Genomic DNA, 21,504 nt, shown 5'->3' on the forward strand with positions numbered 1-21,504 from the left:
TTGGCAGCTGTGAGAAGGATGTTGGACTAGGTGGGACTTTCATCTGATGCAGCAGGGCTTTCCTTAGGTTCTTAGCCTTTCAATATTCATATTCCTCCTCCATCTCTTTCTCTGCATCCAAGATGCAGAGGTGGCCACTAACTTGGATGGTTTTAAAAGAGGCTCAGACAAGCTCATAAAAAAAAGAAGGCAATCAATAGCTACCAGCCATGAGGGCTATGTTCTGCCTCAGAGTATCAGTTGGGGCATCTGGTTAGCCGCTGTAAGAACAGGATGCTGAACTAGGTTGGCTTTTGCTAGAGTTCTGTTTCAGCAAAAGCAAAGTGCTGTGGACTTGCATCCGCAGTTGGTCCAGATTTAATATTGGAAAGCTCCCAAGGCCATGACCTGCCACTCTCACTCACTGCAATGAACACTTATGATTTCAGGGGGTTGGGCCAGATGACCCTTGGAGTCCCCCTTCCAACTCTACAATTCTATCATTAATATGCTGTAATTTTTGCTTTTCTTCTTGCCCTCTAGGCACTGGGCACTTCGCAAAAGTGGAGTTCCCAGTTACTGACAGAGCACATAGCGCAAGCAAGGGTTGCGGCATAGGCAGGTGGTGGAGGACTCAAATCCAGAGGCAATTTAGCGAAACAGCTTATTTTTTTAATTAAACAAATGTTTATTATTGGGGAAATCCAGATCATTCAGAATTCAAAAATATAAACGTCCCTACAGACTCCTTCTCATAATTTCTCAGTGCTGGATAAAAATGTTTCCCTTTCCTCAGGCAGTTTGAAAAGTCTGGAATATCATTGCTTTGGGAAGGTTGCGGCCCGATCCAAGCAAGGTGGTTTACAACAGGAGCACTGCCACCGTGCCAATGATTTACAAACAATCCCAAGTTCAGTCCCCAGCATGCTAATCAGTGCAGACAGTACTGAGTTAGGTGGACCAATGGATCTGACTCAGGATAAGGGAGTATCCTAGGTTTTAGGGGAAGGGCTGTAACTCAGTGGCGGAACTTTACATGCAAAAGGTCCCAGGTTCAATGGCATCTCCACGCAGGGCTAGGAGAGATCATCATCTGCAACCCAGAAGAACAGCTGCATTGTCAATTCAAACAATACCGAGCCAGGGGCCTGAGTGTCCTCATGATGAGAGCACCTGGGCAGGTTTCCCCCTCACCTGGCGTGCAGTCCTTCAATGGCCATGCCTTCGGTCTGTTTCGGGCGGGAAATGGGGCAGCCTTTGCTCTGAGAGGGAGTGTAGCTCTCCTGACCCCACACTGGTGGAGGGGTCTCCCCAGACACAGCCTTCCTCTCCTGCTGCATGGAGGACTGGCTGTTCTGCTCCTTCGACAGGCAGCTGCTATTGGTCAGGGAATCCTGCTGGACTGCCGGCTTCATGGCCCCTGTTTTGGGACAGAAGGAGAGATAAGGAGAGGAGGCAATGGGAAGCTTGGGAGCCCAAACTGGGTTCTGAGGTAGAGGCACCCAGGAGGCCCCAGGATCAATCCCCATATTCTGTGTGTAGGGCTTGGAGAGACAGATGCACATACACGACCCCCCCCCCAAATGTCTGAGTGTGACTGTTGGTCAGTGAGCTACGTGCATGAATGATCTGACTCTGTTTGACAGTGGAATTTGCTGCCAAGGAGTGTGGTGGAGTCTCCTTCTTTGGAGGTCTTTAAGCAGAGGCTTGACAACCATATGTCAGGAGTGCTCTGATGGTGTTTCCTGCTTGGCAGGGGGTTGGACTCGATGGCCCTTGTGGTCTCTTCCAACTCTATGATTCTATGATTCTATGACTCAGTCTAAGATAGCATCCTGTGCTCATCTCACCCCTGATGTAATCCCCAGTCCCGAAGTGCCCTCTAACTCTTTCCCTGGGGAAGGCATGAAGGCTAGCAACCTTCGAATAATTAACTGCAATTTGGAAAACAAATGAACAAACCAAACCAAAAACTATCAGAGCAGTGACAGCCACTAGTTTGGATGGCTTTAAAAGAAGATTAGACAAATATCTGAAAGATAAAGCTATTGATGGCTACTAGCCATGATGGCTACCTGCTACATCCAGTGTCAGAAGCAGTGTGCCCCTGAATACTGGGAAGTGCTGGGAATTACAGGTTGCGCTCCCATTCCCGCTTGTGGGCTTCCTTTTGGGGCCTCTGGTTGGCCACTGTGAGAACAGGATGCCGGACTAGATGCGTCTTTGGGATAATCTCTGGAAATGTTTTTGTTTCCATATACTTTGTGGAACATACGTTAGAGATCTAGAAACTTCCTGGGTTCTGTTCTATTGGACCCTGTGTTTTACAAAACATTAAACATTTCTCAACGGCCCTCACCTCTAAGGCTTTAGTGGGGAACTGGATTTAGCTGGAAGGATTAAATCTATCTCCCCCCCCCCCAATATCCTGTAGGGTCCGGTTTGACAAGTGGGTGGGGCTGCCTACCTGTCAATCACCTGACCCTTACAATGACATCAGTGCACCAGCCTTTGCTCACATGGATTATCAGCTCATCACCATGGCTTACAAAGAGATATAGAAAATCTGGTTGACAGAGAGCAGGAGGAAAATGAAAGCAGGCAATCAGCTCTAAACCATGGTTTGCCTGTATGAAAGCTAAACCATGGTTGCATTCTAACTCCTGGTTAGCACAAACTATGATTTGATGCAATTTAACTAAGCACTGGTGTTTTCTTCCTTTTAAGAAAACATTACCTGAAGGATGAAGGGCTGAGGGGTAGAAATCCACCGGGGGGTGCCCCTGGACCATGCGAGGGTCCATGTAGGAAGGCATCATCATCCAACGGGGGTCGAAGCCCAGCATCTGTGGATGTGGTGGATAGAAGGTCCGCTGAGGGTGGGAGGAGGGAGGATAGACCTGGGACTGCGGCCAGCTCTGCATTTTGTACAGCTGGTCCTTAAGAGGGAGAAAAAAACACTAAATGGGCATGGAGTGCAGGTGCCTGCATAGCCCCTGAATAGAAACCACATTGTTGGACTCCCTATTCCCATAATTCTACGCCTCTGGGTCAAATCAGGTTCAACCCCCAATGACCTCTCCAGTTGGCGGAAATTCTCCTTGCCTGAAATCCTAGAGAGGCACTGCCAGTCAGTATTGACAATACTGACCTAGATGGACCAATGGTCTGGCTCTATGAGGACTGAACTCTTACTCTATTTTTAGGTGATGGCCAGGGCTTTGCATGAAGAAGGTGCCAGAGTAGTTTAATAATCCACCCATACTCCCAAGCACTTTAAACATTCACGGCTTCCCTCAAGGAACTGTAGTTTGTTGTTAGAACTTATTCCAGAGCTACAGTTCCCAGAGTATCCCCTCTTCCCAAGGAACTCTGGGAGTGGTAGTTCTGTGAGGAGGAACAGTGGTGCTCCTAACAACTCTCAGCACCATTAAATTACAGTTCCCGGGATTCTCTGGGTGAAGCCATGACCCTTAAGGGTTGTGAGAGTAGTTAGGATAACCCTACTCCCCTCAGAGGGATACGATTTCCAGAGTGGTCAAGCCCTCTATCCCAGGCCCTTCTGGGAGAGGAACAGGGAGGTGGTCTCCTAACAACTGTCAGCACCCCTTAGCCAGCCACAGAATTCTTTTGGGGAGGCCGTGACTGGTGAAAAGGCAGCCCTAATGCTTAAAATATACAGTGCAGCTGTGGCCAACATAACATGAAAGAGATTTCTCCCCCGTGGCACATAGACACACCCCTCCGAGATGAACTGCGTGTTTGGTGCAGTGGAGGTTCTTACATGCTGTTGCTGCTGCCGTTGGAACCGTGGGGGAAGCAGTTTCGGGTACTTGCTGAATTCCTGTGCGGGGGACACGGCTTCTCGGAGCTCCTCCTCACTGCTGCTCCGGTGTGCTGCCGACGTGGCCAGAGTTTCCTCCTCCAGGTAAGCAGGAGGGGAAGAAGTTTCCTGGGTATGAAACTCTGGGTTTGCTGAGGAGAGAGAGAGAAAAGTCTTCTTAATAAAGATGCTCTAGGCGAAGCACCTCTCGGTTGGCCCAGATGCCCTCCCCTCGCCCCCAAAAGCAGGGCATCTGTTTTGCACGCAGAGGGCCCTTGGTTCCATTCCCGGCATCTCTAGGTAGGGCTGGGGAACATTCTCTTTCTCAAACCCTGGAGAGCTGTTGCCAACCAGTGTAGGTAATATTAAGCCAGAGGCACCAATGGTCTGCTTCAGTGTATGATAGCTCCTTTGGCCTCCCATGAATCCAGCCAGTGCAGCCCTACCTCTCCGGGTGGCATGGCTGTTCTCCGGCGGGCTGGCCATCTCCAAGGTGGCGGGCCTGGGCTCTTCGTTCTCCACATGCTTGTGGCCGTCTCCAGCTTTCTGTGCCAGCTTGCACTTCTGATCCAGCTCTTTCAGCTTGGCAGCACAAGCGGCCAGGCGCTCCTCCCGTGCTCGCCGCTCCTCCTCCTCCCGCCGCCTCCGGGCCCGCTCGACGGCCTCGGACATCTCAGAGTGGACAAACTTCTGCCGCAGGGGGAGCTTCTCCTCCTTGTCCTCAGAAGACTGCTGCCGAAGGCCCCCCAGTGAAGGTTTCTAGCACAGGAGGCGGGGGGGTGAAGAGTAAGAAGGTCCTTACAGTGGTGAACCACAGTTCAAAGGAACTCGCACCAAGGGGAGGGAAAATATGTACCAACATCTCCGCGCCAAGCAGGAGAAATCTGCAAAGCTGGGAAATGTGCTCCCTTCTCTTATGTTTATTTCTTCAGGTATCTACACACCACGTTTTTGTACCTTCCTACATACATAAAAATGAAAGGCTGCGTCCCACAACCCCCACTGGAGAATCTGTAGTGCCTGAATTTGCATGAAGTCAGGGTGAGGTAGGGGAGCAAAAGAAAAGGCAAGCTGCATAGCATGGCAGTGAGGGAGGGAATGCCAAAGGGGCTGTGGAACAGAAGGCAGGTGGCTTCATAAGGAGGCGGAAGATGAAAAGGGTGCTCAGTAGTTGCAAAGTGTGGGAGGAGGAAGACGTAGGTCACCATGAAGGTGGTTTGTGTGCGGGGAGAGTTGCAAAAAAGGGAGTGGGAGGAGGCATGGATGTGGGGTGAAGGTGAAAACAGGGGTGCGAAGTAGGATTGCAAAGCAGAAGAGAGAAGTGGCTTCAAAAATAGGGCTGGGAAGGTGAAAAGTGGATTCAGTAGTTACATGGAGCAGGAATGGGAAATCTAGGGGGTTAATGTGGAGGGAGTGGCAAGGGGGTGGGTGAGCAGAGCAAGCAGGGGCCCAGCCCCTAGTGTAACAGACAAGCATAATACTGTGGAATAGAGAATAAAGAAGTAATAGCAACCCGTGTGTGCATGTGATAGTATGTTCATACATGTGCACATCTGAATGTGCAGTGAAATGAGCAATAGATAAATAAGTAGGTTGTGTAACTTATTTATATATACTGAATATTCTTTTTTCTGTTCATATTTAATCATTTTTGCATTTCTACTTTCTATATTGCATTTGTGTAGCAAAAATGGGTGGAAAAGAACAAGGGGGGAAAATTAAAAGAACAAAAACATAACACTGCAATAGTGTCAATAAAAATGTTCGGTCAAAAATGAATGAATCAATGCAGGAATGTATTCTGGTTGCTTTTAATATGGGGAAACACTCAAGAAGCCTGGAAATCCACACCTCACAGCAGCACAGTACAGGAAAAGGTTTTTAACGCTATATGCAAAAGCCCTTTCCCATCTCCTTCATAGCTGCCACTAACATGGCACACTAACATAGCAGTTAGTAATTGCAAGCCACCTTGCTGAGAAAGCCCACCATACCTGATAGTCTGAAAGGGGAGCCCAGCCATTCACTTTCCCTGAGGGAGGCAAGTTATCTGGTCCTTTACGGATTGGCCGAGACAGGCCAGCCAAGTCGCCCCAGTTCTTTGCTTCTTCTGGGGGGTGCCTGGCCTCTGTGCTGTCTGCTGAGCTCATGGAGAGCTGCCGCTGCCTTCTGGGGTCCCAGGTGTTCCTGCCAATTAAGACACATTGGATGTTAAAACAGCACCAACTGGACTTCAAGCGCGCATGCGCGCTCTCTCTCTCTCGCTCTCTCTCTCTCTCTCTCTCTCACACACACATTATATCTATCTATCTATCTATCTATCTATCTATCTATCTATGCCACAGACATACACACCCCCATCAAGCCATACAGAGGTTCATCAGGACCTAAAGAGAAGTGGAAAATCTTCTCCAAACCTGCCACTGAAGAGAAATAATAATAATAATAATAATAATAATAATAATAATAATAATAATAATAATAATTTATTATTTATACCCCGCCCATCTGGCTGGGCCTCCCCAGCCACTCTGGGCGGCTTCCATAAAAACCAAAAATACAATAAAATATTGCACGTTAAAAACTTCCCTGAACAGGGCTGCCTTGAGATGTCTCCTGAATGTCAGGTAGTTGTTTATCGCTTTGACATCTGCTGGAAGGGCGTTCCACAGGGCGGGCGCCACTACCGAGAAGGCCCTCTGCCTGGTTCCCTGTAGCTTTGCTTCTCGCAATGAGGGAACCGCCAGAAGGCCCTCGGCGCTGGACCTCAGCGTCCGGGCAGACTGATGGGGGTGGAGACGCTCCTTCAGGTATACTGGACCGAGGCCGTTTAGGGCTTTAAAGGTCAGCACCAACACTTTGAATTGTGCTCGGAAAGGTACTGGGAGCCAATGCAGGTCTTTCAAGACCGGTGTTATATGGTCTCGGCGGCCGCTCCCAGTCACCAGTCTAGCTGCCGCATTCTGGATTAGTTGTAGTTTCCGAGTCACCTTCAAAGGTAGCCCCACGTAGAGTGCATTGCAGTAGTCCAAGCGGGAGATAACCAGAGCATGCACCACTCTGGCAAGACAGTCCGCAGGCAGGTAGGGTCTCAGCCTACGTACCAGATGGAGCTGGTAAACAGCTGCCCTGGACACAGATTTGACCTGTGCCTCCATGGACAGCTGTGAGTCCAAAATGACTCCCAGGCTGCGCACCTGGTCCTTCAGGGGCACAGTTACCTCATTCAGGACCAGGGAATCCTCCACACCTGCCCGCCTCCTGTCCCCCAAAAACAGTACTTCTGTCTTGTCAGGATTCAACCTCAATCTGTTAGCCGCCATCCATCCTCCAACCGCCTCCAGACACTCACACAGGACCTTCACCGCCTTCACTGGTTCTGATTTAAAAGAGAGGTAGGCAAAGTACAATGGGGCAGAGCATCTGCTTTGATTGCAGAAGGTGTTAGGTTCGACCCCCAGTTTCTTTAGGCAGGGCTAGGGGGGTCCCTTGTCTAAAAACCCTGGAGAGCTGCTGCCAGTGAGCATAGACAATATGAAGCTAGATGGACCCTTTTTCTGACCTTCCAGTTTTTAGTCAAGAAGGGCTGTAGCTCAGTAGCAGGGCATGTGCTTTGCCTGCAAGAGGCCCCAGGTTCAATCCCTGGCTTCTCCAAATAAGGCTGAGAGAGGCTCCAGCCTCAAACCCTAGCGTTGCTGCCTGTCAGTGCAGATAATATGGAGCTGGACTGAGAATTTCTCTGAACAGGTATAAGGCAGCTTCCTATGTTCCTATCAACTGCAGTTGTTGAGGACAGGAGTGGAGGCCTTCTGCATCGGGGTGGGGGTACCTCAAACCCTTGGGACTCTCCCAATGCCACACACTCCTGTTCCCCATCCAATCATATCCCTCAACTGCTCTGCCTTTGACTGCTTCTGCCTGGATAGAACATCCTGCAACTGTGATAATGTAGCTTGCTTGCCTGGTTGGAAAGATTGGGGGGGGGGGGAGTGCATATTTGTACAGACACCTCTGCAAGGCAACCTAGCATAGAAAGGTGAGAGTCACGTCCATTGCTCTGTCCACTTTTTCATATGGTCACATGCACCCCTGGCATGCAGCCCCCAGAGAACTGCACATAAGGAAAGGCTGCAGCGCTTGGGACTTTAGTCAAAGAAGAGATGACATGATTGAAGTTCATTAAATTTTGCACGGCCTGGAGAAAGTGGGAGGAGAAAAACTTTTCTTCCTCTCTCGTAACAATGGAACTCAGAGGCACCCAATGAAGCTGAATGTTGGAAGAATCAGGACAGATAAAATAAAGACCTTCGCAGAGCACACAGTTCAACTACAGAACTTGCTCCTGCAGGAGGCAGTGTTGGCCACCAATTAGGATGGCTTTAAAACAGGACTGGACAAATTCATGGATGAGAAGGCTATCAACAGCTGTGATGACTCTGCTCTGTCTCCATGGTCAGAGGCACTAATGCTTTTGAAAATCAGTTGGGAAACCACAGAAGGGGGGAGGGCTCTTCTGCTCAGGTCCTGCTTGCAGTTTTCCTCACAGGCATCTGGTTAGCAACCGTGAGAAAAGGATGCCAGATTAGATAAGACAAATGAGAGCATGGTCCTCCAGCTGAAAAAAATTCCCTCCTCCTGCTCTGTGTGCAAAGCAGGCCTCACTACCTTCTGCCTCTCACCCCCACATTCATGGGCACAGCAACCTCCCTCGGTGTTGCTTGAAGGAGGCCCGCTAAGCTGCGGATTCCATGTCCCACCACTGCTCTTACCATTTTGGCCTCCCGTCCTTATGAGTCTCCTCCTCCTCTTCATCTTCACTGAACTTCAGTTTCTCAGAGTAATCCACTTCATCATGGATCCCTGCAACAGCAACAAAAGAGATGGAGGGTGGTTAGCTCACTTCTCTGAAGTTATCTGCACATCCTACGTCTGGCTGGGCCTGTCAATCAAAACCAACAGGACACAAAAGGCCAAAGATCTCAGAAACCAGCTCTGCAGTAACTCAGAGGAGCAGGGCTTTTAGTGTGGTGTCCATGTTCTGTGGAATAGCATTCCTCTCAATATACAACAGGCGCCCACCATCTCCACTTCGCAGAAAGAGCTGAAGGCATTTTTGTATCGACATTTTTTCCCAGCTGGATAAAAGGGTCTTTACTACAAATGTTCGCTGATTAGAGGTTTTAGTCTTGTTTCAAATGTATTTTTCATTTCTATATTTTTAACTTCTTTAATTACCTTATGCGTAAATTGCCTTGAGCTGGCAATTTATAAGGCGGTTAATGGTAATAACAAAAAATATCAGCATGGCCCCTGGATTCCCTCCCGCTGCACATAGCGTGCACTGCTTAGGGACTGTTAAAATATTAAGCTGTTTAGAAATGCTTTTAAATAAACAAACAAAAATAGTGAACTACCCTACCGGTTTGGCACTAGAGAAAGACGTCACCACCTTCCATCAATGCAATGCTTTGGGGGTTTTTTTATTTTTGTTTTACTATAATCATGAGTGGGCAGAGGGAGAAGGGACCCATGTGAGCCACCAAGGGAAGAGGGTGGGGGATGGGACCCAGAAATTGAACACTACAGCCTGGCCACAGAGCCCAAACTCACATAAGCGGGCCTTTTACCTGCCCATCCATCGTCTGCATCATTATCAAGTTCATCCAGCCCCTTCAGGTTCTCTGCGTTGATGATAGTGGGCCGGGGAACCCGCTCCCCTTGTGGTCGGGCAGGGCGCAAGACCCCAAGCCGGTTTTCTTTCCTGTGGAGGGCAAGGCAGAAACACATTGTGTGCACAGCTGATAAAGGGACAGGGTAAGCCGCCTAAAGTAAGTGGCGAGGGCTGGTGTAGCAAACAAGGTGGGGTGGCCATGCTGTGCTTGCGCAACTCAGCAGTCAGCTGCACCCGCTACTTCCTGGACAGGTCTCAAGGCCAAACAAGCCGAGACACGAGCAATTCAGCAGTGGTCTCTCCCAGTCATAGGAACACTCCAGCCTATGGCATTTCCGAGACGTAAATAGCACCCATCCCTGTGCTATTAGCCTTGGAAGGTATCATTGCCTTCATCATCAATCATCATTATAAGCCCCCTTCATCACATGGGATCGCAGAGTGATGTACAAACGAAACAAAATACACAAATGGGACGTGTGCAACAGGGTTAAACCCCCTTCCCGTTGCCATGGCTGTCATGCAATACCTCCCCCCCCCCCATCTCCCCAGCGAGAACCAGAGAGAAGTACGTAGTGTCTCTTTTCTTGGCCAACCTGGAATACTCCAACACCTATCAGTCCTGGCCAGAATGACTATCTTGAACTACAACACCCCTCAGCCCTGACTAGCCCAGTCATTTTGGGATTAATACTCCCATCAGTCTTGACCAACACAGCTATCTTGGACTATAACTCTCACCAGTCGCGACCAGCACTACAAAGGCTCAGCTGCTGTGACAGATGAGCCAGTTGTTCTGATAATGCTCCTTGCCTTTAAAGAACTTAAGAAAAGCCTTGCTGGATCAGGGCCATGGCCCATCCAGTCCAGCATCCTCTTCTCACAGTGGCCAGCCATATTCCTGCGGGAAACAGGCAAGCAGGACTCGAGCAAAAGAGCACTCTCCCTTCCTGTGGTCTCCAGCACTACTGGTCTTGGAAACAGAACACAGCCATCGTAGCTGGTAGCAACTGACATGAACCTGTCTAACTAGCAACAGCCTTACCCATCTTGGTCGTTGGTCTGATATTGTCTGAAAGGGACACGGGGCTCCAGGCGAAACTGTGGGAGGGGGAAGGACCCGCGGTCCACAGGCCCAGGAGTCTCGGATGGTTGGTTTGAGCACATCTGGAAAGAAATGAACGAGAGTTCACAACTCAAAAGTTCAAAACACAAGTGTCAAAAGAGACAGCAAGAAGGAGAAGACTCACGAAAGCTGGTAGCATGTCATGGTAAGTTGGGGGTTGGTAGGCATTGGCCATGAACTGCGAAGCCCCCTTGCGGATCGGCTGAGTTGAGCGGAGAGAGGGCTCCTTAAGGTCACTGGCGTTTGCTGAGGAAGGGGCTCCGTCTCCTGCGCTGGAGGTCTTGCAGCCCAGCTCAGCCAGGGAGGCGGTCAAAGATGCAGCAGGGGTTATGTTTCTGCCGCCGCCCTCCCTCCAACTCGTGACATCTGTGTGGAGGGGAAACCACAGTTCTAAGATGACCATTTTTACTATTATTATTATTATTATTATTAAATTTTGTATACTGCCCAATGCCCTATACCCACAGGTCTCAGGGCAGTTCACAGGATAAAATCACAATATAAAAACACAAAATACATAATCAAAATAAAAACAAAGAGAACCTGATAACCCCCCTCCCTAACACATTTTAAAAGGGCATTGGATGTGAATGTTAAAGAGGAATGTTTTTGTCTGGCTACAGTTATTGTTGTTGCTGCTGCTGCTACTAGGAAATATAAAGAACAGTTTGTTTGTTTTGAAATTGAAATGGCTGCATTGTTACTACTTATCAACTCCCATGCTCTTAACTCAATCCACAGGTACCATTTGAAACATTAAGGCAGTGTTTGCCAGCCTGGTGCCCTCTAGACATTTTAGACTGCAACTGCCAAGACCCAGTCAACATGGCCAAGAGTCAGGGTTGATGCGGACATATAGTCTAAAACATCTGGAGGGAATCAAGTTTGGGAAAGGCTGCTTTATACTGGAAAACAGCAGCCATGGACCCTTATATCAGATATGGGGAGCCAATGGAACTCCAGATATTATTGGACTATAATTCTCATCATCCCTGGCTACTGAGGGCTGATGGGAACTGGAGTCCAACAGTATCAGGAGGGCTGCAGGGTCCCCACCTTTGCCTTATATGAATGTATATGAAAGCCTTGAATCTTGCAGGGAGTACGGTGGAGATATGGCATATTGAATTCAGAATGTTGGCTGCTTTATTAATGGGAAATGTCAACTCTTGGGAGTTCCACATTGTGAAAATGGCAAATAAACTAGATCTCTGCTTCAGAACTAGCAAAATACACCACTGTCTGAACACACAGCTGAGTTTTTCAAAGGTTCCTATCAAGGGAAGCTGGTCAGCAGGGCAAGGTGGGGCAGAGCCCTACCAGAAGCATTTTTTCTGTACCATAATCCATAGCATTAGTCCAACAGTCCTGGGTCTCCCCCCCTCCCCTCCCCACCCCAGCCCCAACCCTATTCATAAACTTCCTATAATTCAGAGACTCCCTGGAGTATTTGCTGTGCATTTACTCTGCTGGCCAATCACAGCTGTGCACAATACAGTAAATCACAAACATCACTATGGCCAACAGGTTCCACCTTTCACCCTTGTCTCCAAGCGGAGAAGGGGGAGCTGGAGATGCCAAGTGTTCACAGTACCCTTGTAAGAGACAAGAACAGGGAGAAAACACCAAAACAAACCGGCTGTCCTCTAGGCCACCCACCAGGCCCATGTTCCTAGTGTTGTCTTTTCCATCTTACATTTCCCTATCTTGTGTCCCTGGACTCAACAAAACATTTCCTCCTCTCTGCAAAATCAACAATCTGAAACCTTCCTTCTCTCGTTTGAACAAGTTTGATTAACTTATCCATTTCTGTCTGATTCCATATATCTTATCAACAAATTCCTTTCCTTTTTGGAGCTTGCTGACACTTCTGTTTCTGGGTCCACGCTGGGTTGGCAGCTACCAACAAGATATATTTTGTGATTTCAGGTTTGTAACCATTTCATCCCCGATTACATTAAAACAGAATCAATACTGGGCTGAGTCTCAAGAGTGGTTCCTATTTAATTAGAGTTATAGCCTATACTATCTGCCTCCAATGATTAGTTATGAATGGGCATTCCCACCATGTATGGAGAAAAATGTGCATTTCCAGCATTTAAATCAATTTATTGTGAATATTCCATTCAATCTTGCAAGTGCTAAGTACCACCTTCAGGAGCAATTTAGGCCCTATCCGCGCTATACATTTAAAGGAGAATGATAGCACTTTAAACAGATGTGGCTTCCCCCCAAAGCATCTTGGGAAGTGTGGATTGTTAGATTGTTAAGATTGCTGTGCATTGTTAGGAGACACCTATTCCCACACAAAGCTAAAAATACCAGAGAGGATTAGTAATCAATCCCTCTTCCCAGGGAACTCTAAGAACTGCAGTTTTGTTATGAAAGGGCCTCCTAACAGCTCTTAAAACTTAACAAACTACAGCTCCCAGAATCCTTGGGGGGGGGAGGAACCATGGTTGTTTAAAGTGGTAGGATACTGCTTAATAAATAGTGCAGATGGGGCATTACATTGTGCCACTGAGGTGTTTGAACATCTGTGTGCACATCTGAGGCCAGGAAATGAGTCTGCTACAGTGAGAGAAGGACTCTGGCTCCTACTGTTTACGTACTCTGGGGGCGGAGGCTTGGTCCGGGCCCATACGACGGATCTAAGACGCCCTTTTCTTTGCCAGCCTTGTCCTGCTTGCCAGCTGCTTTCAGCGTTGGAAACTCCTCGGGAGAGAAGGATAACTGTCGGCTTGAGGCCCTTGAACCTGATGAGGGGGGAGAAAAGAGGGACAAGGTGATCAGGCAGAGAGGCTGGGGCTCTATGCTCCAAAAGCTATTCCTCCTTCTTAGGTGGAGAGACAAAACCAGAAGAACAAAATATGCAACTTCTGTTTCATGTGGTTTCGAGGCACATGTGACCACTGACAAGCATACCTTTTTCGGCCCCAGAAGGGGATGGGCTTATGTGCGCCCCAGCAACATGTGCAATGACCCAGAACACAACCTCTGCACAAACGGGGGGTTGCCTATACTTACCACCTTCTGGTCCGGCTGGCTTTCCATTCAGCTGTGCCCATGACTTTGGTCCACCTGGCACTGAATTTGTACTCTGTGGAAGAAGACAAAAAGAGAATGAAGAAGAGTCCAGCTGGATCAGGACCTGACAGCTTTGGGACTTAATATGAATGGGCAGACTGGCAACCCATGTCCAAGAGAGTTGAGCAGACAAGGAAAGCAGCACTTTTCAATCAAAGATGGAATGTGCATGGGGCATGAAAAACCAATATGATTCTCTCACCTCCTGACTGATTGACTGCGTCAGCTTCTGTAAACTGGAGACAGATTTCTGCAAATCCTGCTGCGGCAGCAACTCCTGCGGCTGTGCGGCCGTGGCACTGGAACTGGAGGAAGGCAAGAACAGGGGAGAGTTAAAACACTGCACATGCTATGTGGGCCAAGCCCCAAAATCAAGACCAGCTTGAAAGACATCTGCCATTAAGCCACAACTGCAACCTAAGCCCTCTCTACACTGCAACCAAGCCCTGAACAACTTGGTCCAGGATACCCACAAAGACCGCCTGAACCCTTATATCCCAGATCAATCACCAAGATAGCCTGCAAGAGCATCTCTGGCCATTCCCTGAGTTGGTGAGGCTCATTTGATGACCATGATAAATTGAGCTTTTAGTGTCATTGCCCCAGTCCTGTAGAAAAGGCTGCCAACTGAGATTCAGCTGGCACCGGCTGTGCCAACTTTTAAGTGCCTGCTGAAAACATTTGTATTCCGTCAGGCCTATACAGGCAATTAAGAGTATACCCGTCACAATAGTCTATTGGTATGTTTTTCTTAAAAAGATTTTTGGTTTTTACTTTTTTAATTGGTTTTACTGTACTGTTTTATATTGCTGTAAATCGCTGTGATGTATTTTTATGATGCAGCAGTATATAAATATTTTCTACAAATAAAATAAATTTGTGCGCTGCAGTCTATTATTTGATTATTGATGTAAACCTCCAAAATGTATTTTGTATAGCTAAGTTTTTACCTCTACCTTCAGTACATCTTATTTTATTTTATTGCTATGGCTAGTGGCTGATGCAAATAAACATTCTTCTGATCCGATCTACGCTGCAGCAGTTTAGCAAGAATGATGACTCCCGCCTTTTCCACTGCTTGGAAGTTTCAGCAGAGAGTTGGAACTGACCTGGCAGTTCTGTGGTGGTCCTCCATTCCCAGCTCAAAGTCTGGGAGCTGCTTGGACACCTGCACCACGCAGCAGCCTGAGCATCTCAGCAAGCTCCCACCACCCTTCCCCATCCCCAGAAGATGGAGCCACTGTCCAGTGTGAAAGGAAAAAGTCTAGGCCAATCTTGGGCTTGCATACCTCACACCCATCCTCTTCTAGTGCAGCCGCAAAAAAGGGGGGTTTGGAAAAATATTGCTTCTGTTTTTTATTAACAGCAGCTGACCACAAGCAATGGACTCAGCATTAGCTGTGATTTGCTTGAAACAAAGCCAATATTGCATGGGTTCCTTGTGTTAGGGATAGATGGTTAATCTGCTCCGTTCCAAAAATCCTCTGGTAAGGAAGTCAAAATGTTTTTAAGTGGTATTGTTGTGCTTTAAATGTATGGTGTGAATAACATTGGATACAACTCAATGCTGGTTATACTCAGAGCAGACCCATTAATGGACGCAACTTAGCGCTATTTATTTCAGCAGGTGTACTTTAACGTCCGTTACCTATGCTCTGGTGACCTCTAAGGTTAGATTACTGCAACAAGTTATATGTAGGGTTGCCTCTAAAGACGGTTCAGAAACTTCAGCTGGTGCAGAATTCAGCAGCCAGGCTGTTCACTGGGGCAAGATGGTTTGAGCATATAACACCAATCCTGGCCCTCTGAGCCAATCTAAAGTGCTGGTTTTGAGCTATAAAGCATTAAAAAGCTCAAGACCACAATACCTCAAGGACCACTTCTCCCCATATGAACCGACCTGGATCCTGTGATCAGGTGCCCCCTCCATGAGAGGTCTGGAGAGTGGCAACACAAGAACAGGTCTTTTTGCAGTGGCTCTCCATTTGTGGGATGCTTTCCCTATAGAGTCTTCGTTACATATCTTTAGGCGCCAGACAAAGTTTCCTCTTCTCCCAAGCCTTTAGCTGATTACACAATCATGGACTTTTAAACCGGGGGGGGGGGTTGCTTTGTTATTACTTTATGTTTGTGTTTTTATACTGTAAACCACCTTGTAATTCTCAAATGAAGGGTGGTCTAGAAATAAAATAAATAAAATAAAAATACTCAGAGAACTCAAGCTGAATGCAGAAGGCACTGCCTCCTCCAAGCAAAGGACCAGGGGGTTGAGGGTGGTGCTCCTCCTCCTCCTCCTACCTCTTTTGGTCTGGCGGGTCCTGCTTGTTTGCCCATCCTGTGCCGTCCTTGGGTACGATGATGATATTAGGGTCGTTTCCTTTGTTCTCAGACTTCAAACTTGGCAAATTGGCAGGAGGTGGCATGCGCCGGGCAGCAGCAACTTTCCCAAGACTCTGTAAGCCATGTCTAGGAATAACTGGAGAGGGAGAGCGCTTTTAATTTTTATTATTACCATTATCATTACCAAATAAAACCATCAGCCCTTCACACTAAGGTCCCAGCATAGGTTGCAACAATTAAAACGCAACATTAAAAAGGTAAAGGGACCCCTGACCGTTAAGTCCAGTCGCAAACGACTATGGGGTTGCAGCACTCATCTCGCTTTACTGGCCAAGGGAGCCGACGTTTGTCTGCAGACAGTTTTTCCGGGTCATGTGCCCAGCATGACTAAACCGCTTCTGACAAAACCAGAGCAGTGCACAGAAATGCCGTTTACCTTCCTACCTATTTATCTACTTGCACTTTGACGTGCTTTCGAACTGCTAGGTTGGCAGGAGCAGGGACTGAGCAACGGGAGCTCACCCCGTCATGGGGATTCGAACTGCCAACCTTCTGATCGGCAAGCGCTAGGCTCTGTGGTTTAGACCACAGCACCCGCCTCCCTTTAAAACATTAAAAACAGCTTAAAGACAACTTGCAATCACAGAAACAAGGTGCAGCCTAAAAATATACACCCATCAAAAGATGAGACTTCAGCATTAAAAGGAAACTATATGGTGAAGATGCCTCTGTGGGGAGGGAGTTCCACAGCCTAGGGGCAGTCTCAGAGAAGGTCCTCTCCCACGCCACCCCCAGCCCTGAACTTCTGAGGGAGGCAGAAGTACTAAGAGGGCTCTCTCTGCCAATCTTAGCACCTAATAAAGTGGGTAGGGAAGGACACAGTCTTTTGGGTATTGGAGTCCTAAGCTGTTTGGGACTCAGATAAATGAGCAGGGAGTTGTTCAAAAGAAAAAAGTGGGGGGAGATTGGGTGTTAATAAAGAAAAACCACAAGAATTAGCACACTTTCCAAGCATCTTTCTCCGCAGGTGACGCTGCTATAGCAGCAAGAATGTTACTTGCCCCAAAATGGAAAAAAGTCAACCCAGCAAAGGAGGAATGGATACAAAAATTTATGGAATATGCAGAAATGGCAAAACTTACTGGAAAATAAGAATCAAGATAACAAACTTTTTATAAAAGAATGGAAATGGGTTATTGACTTTTTACACATAACTTGTAAACAGATAAAAACATTGGCAGGATTATTGTAATAACCTGCAGTTTCATAAGAGTATATATTTAAAGAAAATGAGCAAGAATAAATGAGCAAATTAAGTTAATTTGGATATGCAGAAGATATTAAAAAATAAATTTAAGGAACCACAAGAAGAGGAGGAAGGAAGTCAAGTTTTGAAATGGCAAAATGATTGTAAAATTAGTGAAATGTATAAAATTAGTGAAATGTATAAACTTGAAAAGTATATTTTTTTATTTTTAAAGACAGGTTAAATGTAAAGGGACCCCTGACCATTAGGTCCCGTCGTGGCCGACTCTGGGGTTGCGGCGCTCATCTCACTTTATTGGCTGAGGGAACCGGCGTACAGCTTCCGGGTCATGTAGCCAGCATAACTAAGCCGCTTCTGGCGAACCAGAGCAGCACACGGAAACGCCGTTTACCTTCCCGCCATAGCAGTATCTATTTATCTACTTGCACTTTGATGTGCTTTTGAACTGCTAGGTTGGCAGGAGCAGGGACCAATCAACGGGAGCTCACCCTGTTGTAGGGATTCGAACCGCCAACCTTCTGATCGGCAAGCCCAAGAGGCTCAGTGGTTTAACCCACAACGCCACCCACGTCCCTTAAAGACAGGTTGGGGAGGTATAAAAAAGGCACATAAAATATAATACTCGAGAATCAACTTAAGTTATCCCTTATTTTTGAAGGGGTGGGAGGAATGATGACTCCTGCAAACTCACCCACTAGTGCAGTTATTTGCCTGAATCAGCCAGATCCATTTAAATGCAGCTGGGGTGACTGGCCATGTTTCATATTATAAGCGTACTCAATAAAATCATATCAAATAGAAAGGAAATTATTCTTGCTTTGACCTCTAGAGATGCTCAGTTTATACACTGATCTTTCTAAAAGAGCAGTCTCCCAGACCTTGGAGGGATTAAACTGTTTCAAGTCATCCTTCACTTGCTTTCATAGCTACGAGCACTGGCCTTGGATGCACAAACAGAAGCACAAATGCCCTTCCACAAAGCCCTATCACCCAGGTCACTGTTATCTGCACTGATCGGTTGACGTCCTCCAGGATTTGAGACAGTGAGTTCTTCTGCAGTCCCTGTGTTCAGATGCCAGAGGATGAATCTAAGACCTTTGGCATGCAAAGCTGATGCTTTGCCGCTGAGCCTTGAACCTTCCTCCTACCAGGCTGGTAACTTATGTGAGCTTATTTGCAAGGCAACTGTTATTGCACAGAAGACTGTCCATGAATCCAAAGCCTCTAGCCCATAGTCCTCTCCACTTCCCTCCAAGTTCACTCCCCCCCTCCTTGCTTACCTGTGGTCCTGATAGCTTCTACTGACTTTCCTTTATACTTATCAAACAGGCTGAGAGTGGAGTACTTGCTTTTCCCATCCTTTCCCTTGGTAAGTTGCCCCAAACGATCGGACATTGCGATGAAATGTCATCTAGTAAAGAAATTTCTCTGCGCCGCTCCCGATCTGCCTGAGGTGCGGGGGAGGAGAAAAGCAGTACAGTAAAAAACAACAACCACGTTTTTACATAAAGGACAATATCAATCTGCATTCTAAGCATCTTATTGACCTACTTTTGTTATTATTGTTATTATTTATTAAATGTGTTAATAGTTTTTTTGTCATAGCACCTCAAAGCAATTTACAATATTTTAAGAAAAATACTCATATTCATATATTACTATTATTCTTTATATTTAATTTGTACAGCACCCTTCATTCAAAGATTGCAGGGAAGTTCACAACATGAAAATACATAATAAAACAAAAAACAAACCAATATTCCCCTCTCACAAACAGATTTAAAAGGCCATAGAATGTTAATCACCCAGAGGCTCATTTATAAAGAAATGGTTTTGCCTTGCACCTAAAGATGTGCAATGAAGGCACAAAGTGAGCCTCCCTGGGGAGAGCATTCCACAAGCATGCCTGTTCTCATTCTGTCACCTTCCAGGCTTCTCGTGGAGGGGACACATAAAGAAGGGCATCAGACGATGGGTGCAGGGTCTGGGTCGGTTCATGTGGGGAGAGGTGGTCCTTGAGGTATTGTGGTCCTGAGCCGTTTAAGGCTTTATAGGTCAAAACCAGCACTTTGAATTGAGCCTGGAAACTAATTGGCAGCCAGTGCAGCTGTGCCAGAATTGGTGTAATCCTGTGCTCAAACCGCCTAACCCCAGTGGGCAACTTGACCGCTCAAGATTCCAAACCTTCAGAGGCAGCCCTACTCATTACACATTGCAGTAATCCATGGGTAGGCAAACTAAGGCCCAGGGGCCGGATCTGGCCCAATCGCCTTCTAAATCCGGCCCGCGGACAGTCCAGGACTCAGCGTGTTTTTACATGAGTAGAATGTGTGCTTTTATTTAAAATGCATCTCTGGGTTATTTGTGGGGCATAGGAAGTCGTTCATCCCCCCCAAAAAAAATATAGTCCAGCCCCCCACAAGGTCTGAGGGACAGTGGACCGGTCCCCTGCTGAAAATGTTTGCTGAGCCCTGCAGTAATCTAACCTAGAGGCTACCAGAGCAGACAACAGAAGCTAGGCTATCCCTGTCAAGATAGGGGCTCAGCTGGACCACTAGCTGAAGCTGATGGAAGGCACTCCACACCACTGAGGCCACCTAAGCCTCAATCAAAAGCAAAAGATCCAGAAGTACCCCCTAGGTACATATCCCTCGCCCCCACTCCTTCAGATGGGGTGCAACCCCATCAGGAGCAGGCAACCTCCCATCCATCCATTCTAAGCAACCCCCACTAACGGAGCCTCAGTCTTATCTGGACTGAGCTTCAGTTTTTTGGCTCTCATCCAGTCCATTACCAAGGCAAGATAACGGTCCAGCACATCCACTGCCACAGCTGCAGATGTAAAAGAGAAATACAGCTGTGTGTCTTCAGCAAACTGCTGACAACATACTCCAAAACTCCGATGACCCTGCACAGCAGTTTCATGAAGTTGTTTAAATACATAGGGGATTAAATTGAACCCTGAGGAGCCCCACATTGAAGGCTCCACAGGAAAAGCACATATGCGCGCGCACACATACACACACACACACACACACACCACCCTCTGGAAATGACCAAAACTAGCATTAAAAATAATATTCCAAAAAGACATTCCTTTTTATTCAGGTGTTTGACTTTTAACTATCTATGACCTTTTTGCATATGTGGGGGATGTTTTAATGTATCTGTTACTGTTTTTAACAGAATTCATAGAATCATGAAATTGTAGGGCCCCTCCTAACTCTACAATTCTATGAATTCTATTAAGAACAACACCTCCGACATAAAACATCACATATATGCAAATAGGCTTATACTTGAGTATATATGGTAGTTTCACTGATGCACAGGAAACTGAGGTGGTGCTCCTGCTAAAGGGCAAGAAACTACAGGAAAGAAGCAGCTTCAGGGAACAACTCATGGTTTCAGTTGTCTCTACAAAATGCACAGAGCATGGGAAACAAACAAGATGAACTGGAGTTTTTAATACAGGATGGCAGGCATTACTGAATGGCAGACATTACTGAAAGCTGGTGGGATGAGACTCATGACTGGAATATAGGAATTGAGGGGTATAACCTGTTCAAAACGAATAGACCAAACAGGAAGGGAGTAGCAGCAGAGTTGTATGTAGTCAGCTGTTAACAACAACTGCTGCTCTCCAGAGTCTGGGGGCGGGGGCGGGTCGTGCATACTTTCCTTTGGTCCCAGGATGTAGAACATTTTGGACAAACATTCCACACCCACAAGAACTGGGCACTTTATGTTAATTTCTCCATAAAGAAAGCCTACTGCTTTATTTAAAACAGCCAATATTTCAGGAGGATAACTTGTCCTGTGGGTTCTCTTTAAACAACCCTTCCATGCTAGAAAATGAGTCCACTGAGGTTGTTTGTGTTTGTTTCCCAGGTTTATTAAGTTGCTTTGCTATGGCTCTAGGCCGCTGGGACTTCATAAAGATTGCTCTGTGTGTGTGTGTGTGTGTGTGTGTGTGTGTGTGTGTGTGTGTGTGTGTTGTGGGGGGGAAGGGAGGGAGGGAAAGAGGGGGAGAGAGGGAGGGAGAGAGAGACAGAGACAGAGAGAAAAGTGGTAGCCAAATGGCACTGGTGGGTGGGCCAGATGCAAAAGTAGGTAAAGCAACAAATTTAAAATTCACGCTTCTACAGTAGGCTAGTTTCTGCATACACTAACAAACCCTTCTCTTTACCCCATCCAGGCAAGCAAGTGGC

The 21,504-nt window shown here is 47.1% G+C and overlaps 1 protein-coding gene across 13 annotated transcripts in view; it reads right to left on the reverse strand.

Moving 5' to 3' along the window:
* PRRC2B (proline rich coiled-coil 2B) overlaps positions 1-21,504 on the reverse strand; it is a gene marked incomplete at its 3' end in the record, with an annotated part of 70,911 nt that overhangs the window by 34,868 nt on the left and 14,539 nt on the right. For 12 of the 13 annotated variants that reach the window (XM_082208071.1, XM_082208066.1, XM_082208073.1 and 9 more), the window contains exons 2-15: positions 18,574-18,741; positions 15,985-16,162; positions 13,889-13,991; positions 13,627-13,699; positions 13,212-13,355; positions 10,724-10,965; positions 10,519-10,640; positions 9,430-9,563; positions 8,572-8,662; positions 5,797-5,989; positions 4,249-4,561; positions 3,764-3,954; positions 2,717-2,918; positions 1,174-1,399 (exon numbers count right to left, since the gene is read on the reverse strand). In XM_082208071.1, coding sequence (XP_082064197.1) covers positions 1,174-1,399; positions 2,717-2,918; positions 3,764-3,954; positions 4,249-4,561; positions 5,797-5,989; positions 8,572-8,662; positions 9,430-9,563; positions 10,519-10,640; positions 10,724-10,965; positions 13,212-13,355; positions 13,627-13,699; positions 13,889-13,991; positions 15,985-16,162; positions 18,574-18,688 — 2,327 coding nt within the window. In that variant the 5' untranslated portion in view covers positions 18,689-18,741. The remainder of the gene's footprint in view (positions 1-1,173; positions 1,400-2,716; positions 2,919-3,763; positions 3,955-4,248; positions 4,562-5,796; positions 5,990-8,571; positions 8,663-9,429; positions 9,564-10,518; positions 10,641-10,723; positions 10,966-13,211; positions 13,356-13,626; positions 13,700-13,888; positions 13,992-15,984; positions 16,163-18,573; positions 18,742-21,504) is intronic. The other variant, XM_082208074.1, reaches the window with a different exon arrangement.

Source organism: Podarcis vaucheri, assembly GCF_965113315.1.
Source record: "Podarcis vaucheri genome assembly, chromosome: Z".
NCBI lineage: Eukaryota > Metazoa > Chordata > Lepidosauria > Squamata > Lacertidae > Podarcis > Podarcis vaucheri.